This window comes from Abrus precatorius, unplaced genomic scaffold (assembly GCF_003935025.1).
Source record: "Abrus precatorius isolate BTA unplaced genomic scaffold, Abrus_2018 Scaffold6, whole genome shotgun sequence".
Classification (NCBI taxonomy): domain Eukaryota; kingdom Viridiplantae; phylum Streptophyta; class Magnoliopsida; order Fabales; family Fabaceae; genus Abrus; species Abrus precatorius.
The window spans coordinates 5,687,853-5,695,600 of NW_020874406.1; the positions used below are offsets into that span (position 1 = coordinate 5,687,853).

Consider the following 7,748-nt stretch of genomic DNA (forward strand, 5'->3'; position numbering starts at 1 on the left):
AGCATTGTTATCATGACATATGAGATTATATATGGCATTTGGTGAAAATATGCCCATAATATACCAAAGTATATTTATCTAGACCAAAATTTGTGTTACTTCAGGAAGCTCCCATGGACATTTGAGTGTCACTCATAGAGAATTTGGTAGTAGCACAAATGGATTTAGTAGTTCAATTCTTAGGATTATTCCTATATTTGTTGTAATTGGTAAGTGAAATACAACTCTAAGATTTAGAGTATCTCTAATTTTGAGAAATATAGGATTTAGTGATTTAAGTATGGAAGGACAAAATTGATTAATTTGACAACTTTTGCCGTTATATAGTTCTTTAGTTTTAATTTTGTGAGACCTATGTAAGAAAATAAAAATAAGAATCTACATGTAAATAATTTTAAATTATTATTATTAGTAAAATTCCTTCAGCACCCACCAAAAAAAAAAAGTCATAAAAAAAAGTGTGTTAATTATTATTGAAAAAACATCAAAATTTACATTACAAAAAATAGATGTATTTTAAGAAATATAGTGTTCAACAATATGTATTAGTTAAAATTAATAAATATGAAGTATAATAATTTTAAAAATTTTAAAAACACTACTAATATAATTATAAAATGTGTGTCAATTATTATTAAATGTCAAAATCAAAATGCACATAAAAAAAATTTAGAATTTACATAACAAGAAAAAAATAAGACAAGTTTTTTTAGGGATATAGTTTCATTACTAAAAGTTTAGATATATGGTTTAGGCATGTGAAAGAACCTATATTGTGGATATGATTTTAAATTTTATTAATAATTATTTTCTCTTCCAAAGGCATAACATGTACATGGAAGACAATTTTTTTATATGTAATATAGAATTAACTTTGTTTGAAGTAATAGATGTATTTTAAGGAAAATTACCTAGTTATATGCAATAATAAAAAATATATTAATTTTAAAAATTTAAGAAACATTAATGATACAATCAAAGTTATGTCAATGAAGTTAAAATATACCTAAAATTAAAAATATTATAATTTGTATGACAAAAGTAGAAGACAATTTCTTTGGTTTTTCAGTATATAGAAGATAATTTTTTTTATATGTGATATATATAGTTGACTTTTATTATAAGTGATAGATGTTTTAAGAAATTTATTACTAAGATATATTCATGAGTTAAAAAATATAAATATGAAGTAAATAGTTTTAAAAATTTAAGAAGTATAAATACTATTTGGATTCTCAATTCTACTATTCATTTTCATTACACCATATCCTTTATTGTGATTAGTCATTTTCCTTTTTCTATCTTAGTCACGTGATGTCTTTCTGGTTGTCGTTTGTCTTACCACAAATGTTGCTCTTTTCGTCTGGACCTTCTCTTTTAGTTTTGACCCTTCATTGCTTAAATCATAGCTATATAGGTGATTGTTTCTTCAACCTTTATACATTCTTTATTAAAATGTAAATGTTTCTCATCATAGATGGAATTGGCAACTCGTGACAAGTTGTATCCTCGTGTTGTTAAGTGTATTTTTATATGGTATATTCCAAATAAAAAGGGTTGTAAATACTTTCACTTCAAGAAATATTTTATTATTTGGAGCCTTAATAGATTATGAATATGGTGAAGACACACAATTTGTTTTCAAATTAAAATCATAACATCTATGAATATGTGCATTAGCATTTTTTAAAAAATAAAAAAAGTAGGAGCAATCTTGAGTGCTTTGTTAGTTAGATACAATAAAGAGTTTGTAAGAAAATTTTTAAATCTGTAGTTTTGGGTTCACACTTTGAAGATTTTGAATTTAGTCTATAGTACTCTATAATGCTACAATTTTAATAAGAGAGTTTATTTAGAATTGACATTCTCCTTTATATATAATTATTATTTGATAGATTGAATTATATTTTGAGATTCTTCATAATTATGTTGTGCACACTTATGCATATATTCATAAAGTATAATAGACACTCAAGGTGTATTTAACTCTTATTTCCTAAGAAGTGATATCACAATCTCTTCATTTCAAGATATTAATACAAAATTTAAAATTAAAAAAAAATTAAAGGTTCTGACAACTTTATGTTATGGAAATTAAAGCTACAAATATTGTTAGACCAACAATGTTTAACAAAGGCATTGGAAAGTGAAGACAAGTGAATCTTAGATTTTGGCACATTTTTACATAACTCTAAATAGATAATTTTTTCTTCTCGTGCCATAAGTGAAAAAGGAAAAAGAAGGTTGGAAGACAATAAGATAATTACAGTTACATATGAAAGAGAGGTACAAGTTATATTAGATGATGGTACTAAAAGGAAGTTTTGAGTTTGCATGTACCAAATTTGAGAAGGAATATAATATCTTTGAGTGCCCTAGACAATCAAGAGTATATATATGTTCTTTGGAGAAGTTAGTTTCTTAAAAGTGACTCAAGACTTAATGGTGGTGATGAAAAAAAGAGGAATTTATATATTGATAGAATGCACAATTCTTGAGATTGTTGTTGTTTTATCTTTTAAAAGATCATATGATGATGTCACATTATTGTGGCACATATGACTTAAACATTTGATTGAAAAGGGAATGAAAATACTAGGTGATAAAAATAACTGTAAGCTTATTTTATGTGAGAATTATGTACTTGAAAAAAATTAAATGAGTGAAGTTTGGATATACAAAACATAAAAGTAAAAAAAATAAAAGTATATTTACTTACATGTTTTAAGTTGCACTTACCCTTATTAATTACTTTTCACAATCATTTTATGTTTGCTTTCACTCACATTCACAAAGTATAATAAACACTTAGAATGTAATTAGCTCTCTTTTCCTTTCCAGTTTCTCATATACTACATGATGCTTTCAAAATTAAATACGATTTATAAAAATGAGTTTATAATTTTATTATTAATAATAAATATTTTTAAAATAAAATAAGAATATATTAAAAAAATACAATGAGAAGAAATTTAGATAAAATATGTCATCTTTATTGATAAAATATATTATATTTTAAAATTTAAATTAGGATTGATTAGCATTGTAATAATAAAAAAAATTAATTTATCCAAAAATAAAATATTTTTATTTTATTTTTATATAAGATTAAAAATTTTAAATAAATTTAATAAATAATATTTGAAAAAATAAAATTATAAATACAAAATAAAATTATAATAAAATCAAGACTTTTGTGGGTGCATGATACTTGCACTAAAATAAATAGTGATAGAATTAAACTTTTGTAACTACATGATACATGTACTTACACTCTTCTACACATTCATAAGTGTTGAATATTTGTTACAAAAATAAATAGTGGAAGAAATTAGACTTCTTAAGGAAATAATACTCTTACTTAGAGTTTATCATAAATCCATAATCCATAAATATATGATACTTGTACCTATAATTTTAATAACCGTCACTTAAATAAATAGTGATCAAATTAAACGTGTGTGAAATTTAATGTTTATACGTACAATTTTAACAGTTGTGACTGAAAAATATGATGTTTTTCTGTTTTAATTCGTGAAATGCATTATAATTAATTTTGTATTTATCTTTAAATGCATGTCAAGTAAATTGAAGTCAAAATACATTCAACTCAGTGCATGAAATAATTAATTTACGGGTGGGTTACACTATTTAATTCGTGAAATGCATTTTATCCAAAATAAAATATTTGGCACATTAAATTTATGGCATGAGACTAACTTTATATATAATAATATCAAACTGAAGTGATTGTCTATATTAATTAATTAATAAATAATAATAATAATAATAATAAAGAATTTATGAAATGTTCTAGACGAGAGTATGGAATGTATAAACGTATTCTGAAAAGTCAACTGGAGGGTGTTGACTCTCTTTATGATATAAGACTTGGTAGCTAACAACAATAATATTCTTTTCATTTTGGGCCGCTCATTGACTGGGCATTTAGCAGCAACATCTAGACTTAGCAATGCAAACTAACACCCAATAATAAATACATACATGCGAAACCACACCGAACCCTCAACTTTAATTAATATAAAATATAAAAATTATGTAATTCTTATTTTTTTATTTTTAATAAATTTTAATAATAAAAAATACTCTTTATAAATTATAAGTGATAGAATTTAGTACTTTTTTACACATAAAATAATAATTATCATTAATTTTATATTAATAAAAATAGAGTCAGTAGTTTAATTAAAAAATATTAAAAAATCACTATAATTAATTTTAAAAAATATATAATATCTTCTTGGTTGGCAACATCCCTTCATGTTTATATATTTACTTTCTTTCGCTGTCGAACAGATCCATCGAGCAATGCGACAATTACGCGCTTTATAAACGGATTCGCAATCTGTATAGTTTGATATATCTCCACTCTTTCTCTGCATTTGTTCTATTTATTCTCCAATAAAACTTTGTTATACAGTGGCTGGCTTATTGCTATATAATAGATCCTTCATCTCCTTTTCTTGTTTTCAAAATTTCATCTCTTTCTGAGAGTAGAAATTGAAGTAAAGTGTTTGAGATCAGAAATGGTTTGCTTGGCATCTCGAACGGGAAGAGATTTGCAGAGATACAACACTTCTGGTGGCCGCCAAGTTGTGGGGTCAGTTCATTTCACGCTCCTCTTCCAAACCAGTTATCTTTGGCTTTCTTTCTTCGTTAGATAATTAAAAGTTCTATACTGCTGATTTAATAATAAATACAAATTTTAAATGTAGTTTGTTTTCAATGTCTTTTGTTTATGTTTATTAATAAACTAAAGTTTCAGATGATAGCATGAAATGCGTACAATTTATTACAACAAATTCTAATTTTTATTTAGTAAACATTATTAAAACCGAACACTGAATCAAACATTCGATAAATTTCGTCCAAACAATAAATGTTGACTAGATTTTTTCTTGCGGGTTTGTGTCGATGGTGATTTGATTATTTGGTGTGTCTGGTTAATTTGTAGATTGTAGAGTTTCTTATATTTGGGCTCAGTCCCTCCATTATTGCACCCTTCATTGCTTTTGGATATTCGTTGACTCAAACTTATGCCTAACTGTGCAGGTGCATCCCTTACAGATATAAAGAAGATACTGACGGCAATGTTAGCAATGAATTGGAGGTACTTGTTGTTAGTTCACAAAAAGGTCAAGCATTAATGTTCCCTAAGGTACTTCAATTTCTTGTACATATCGATTAGGGACGAGAATATAATCCAAACTCAAACTTAATAGATACTAGAAATAAAATTATTCACTAAATAAACACTATGGATTTGGATATTTTGATATTAATTCATCCTGTACTTATATATTTTTAATTATATTATATTAAAATTAGACATATAATCTTAATTTTTATTTTTATTTTTCAAACAATATATATATATATATATATATATATATATATATTACAATCAATATTAATAAATAAATTTTAGTATGTTTTAGAGAGTACAACTATTGGAAATATAAGCTCATGAAGTAATTAATTTATTGCATTTAAAGTTTGCATTAAATTTAATTAAATACTTTTGTTTGGTATATTTTATATTTAGGATATAAAATAATATTTTGGTTTAATTTGAGTGCAAATAATGGGTTTGAATATAAGTATTTAAGTGCCATAAAACATAGATATGTAGAGATTAAAATTGCTACTAGCTAGTTCTGAGATAAGTAATATTTTAAAATATAGATTCAAGAAGGGATACGATGATATCATACCCAAATATGTTTAACATTAACATCCAATTTGTTTGACTCAGGGAGGGTGGGAACTTGATGAATCTGTAGAAGAAGCAGCATGCAGGGAATCCCTTGAAGAAGCAGGAGTTATAGGAATCATTGAGGTATTGGATATTTCAAAATTTGAGTACATTAGGCACCTTTTATTTGAATTCAATCTTTTCTCTCTGCTAGTTTTTCTCTTCTTCTTATAATTCTATTACTGTCAAATGAGTTTAAAAACAAAACTAAAAATTTGGTTTCATTTCATATGGCAGCATGAATTGGGGCAATGGAGCTTCATTAGCAAGAGACATGGCACGTACTATGAAGGGCACATGTTTCCTTTGCTTGTCAAGGAACAACTTGACTCCTGGCCTGAGAAGGATCTACGGAGAAGAATATGGGTATGTCTAAGAGTTATTACTATATTGTTTAACTAATGTCACTTTCAAGAAGGACAATGCTAGTGAAACACTTTTTTTTTTTTTTTTTAAATATCCTCATTATTGTTGATTCATTTTCTTCATTGTCAAGTTTCCTTGTAACATGCCATTCTTTTAATTAATGCATTAACTTTTTATAGAATGAAATATAAAAAAAAGGGTTAATGTATTTGAAAAAATATATTATTCACATTTTTCCTTTTTAAATGAGTATATATATGAAGAAAAAACGTGTTACTTTAAATTGTAATTAGAGTTAAAATGAGAGTTGTAGTTGTATACTGAGTTGCCCCAAATTGTGACTGTTGCAAATATAATTAAGATCTCTCTCTCACTCTTTATATATAGTTTTGAAAACCTCAAACAACACTATGATTGTTGTTGCATGTTGAAGATTGCACCTTGGTTTGGATGTGGAGTAAATTAGGTACACATTAGTAATAAATATAAATTACAGTCACAAAATTTACTTATTTTCTTTGATAATCACTTGACGCAGATGAATGTTGCTGAAGCCCGAGAAGTATGTCAGCATTGGTGGATGAAAGAAGCATTAGACATTCTTGTTAAACGCCTCTCTTTACAGAAAAATACATAGGAACACAAAGAACTAATTGTTAGCTGCAATTTCATTCTGTAGATAGGATTTTCTCAACGTTTTGAAACTCTAGTTCAGATTCGCAAAATATTATAGAGCATTTAAACAATCTTCTCATTTAAACATTCAAAATGAAATTTTTAACGCTGTGAACTTTGCTGCTGCCCAAGTCATGCAATGATTGATGAAGCACAAGTTATCAAATTATTCAAAAGCTCCCCACTTGTGCCAACTATTTTGTCATTATGTTACCGGTACCTGCAGCTATATTTATTTTGATCGAATGGATTGTGTTTTGTCTTAGATCTACCTACTACCTTTTTTACCTGAACTGGTTTAGTTTGAAAACATTAAAAAAAAAAAAATTTGCAAACAAATTACTGGAAAAAGGGGAAAAATAACAATAAAATTCTTGTAAAACATTAATGTAAAAGGTGCAACGTTGTCACGTCTTGGAATGTTAAAGCTAAGCAACATTAAAATGTATCACATAGTCATAGAATAATACATGTCACACGGGGCTCTACACATGAATGAATGTATAATCTCTATGTATTTGATTATTTCCACAACTGGGAGGCAATGTGGCGAGAACGTGTTAAAAAAAATATTTTTTAAAATAAAAAATATTTTCTTAAAAAAATAAGAAGAGTCTCCATCATAATTTATTTTAAGAAAATATTATTTTTTTTAAAAATAATATAATCTTTCAAACAAAAAAAATGAGTTTGAGACATGTAGGAAGGTATTAGCACTTTACAAGTTTGTTAAAAAATGGTTACTTTAAATTAATTGTATAAATTTATTTTAATTTAAAAATATTGTTTAACCCCTAAACAACAATTATTTTTATGTTAGAAGAAGAAAAATCACTTATTAAAATGTTAATGACTTGAGGAGTCCAGTTTCCGCTCTTACGTATCTGTCGTATAATGAGAAACTCAAAGTTACGTAGTTTTATTTTAATAT

General features: G+C 25.9%; 1 protein-coding gene across 1 annotated transcript; it reads left to right on the plus strand.

The window, feature by feature from the left end:
* The first annotated feature begins 4,490 nt into the window (after window positions 1-4,490).
* Window positions 4,491-6,779, plus strand: LOC113870063 (nudix hydrolase 17, mitochondrial-like). The gene is made up of 5 exons (XM_027506660.1): window positions 4,491-4,621; window positions 5,074-5,179; window positions 5,777-5,860; window positions 6,014-6,142; window positions 6,681-6,779. Exons 1-5 carry the CDS (start codon window positions 4,548-4,550, stop codon window positions 6,777-6,779), a joined length of 492 nt encoding a protein of 163 aa, XP_027362461.1. The 5' UTR covers window positions 4,491-4,547.
* The last annotated feature ends 969 nt before the right edge of the window (window positions 6,780-7,748 follow it).

Excerpts from the sequence above, each read along its gene's own strand:
- LOC113870063 (XM_027506660.1), top strand. The coding sequence starts at position 4,548 with ATGGTTTGCTTGGCATCTCGAACGGGAAGAGATTTGCAGAGATACAAC. Across the intron at positions 5,861-6,013 it reads GAGTTATAGGAATCATTGAG|CATGAATTGGGGCAATGGAG; the intron begins GTATTGGATATT and ends TTCATATGGCAG. Across the intron at positions 6,143-6,680 it reads ATCTACGGAGAAGAATATGG|ATGAATGTTGCTGAAGCCCG; the intron begins GTATGTCTAAGA and ends CACTTGACGCAG.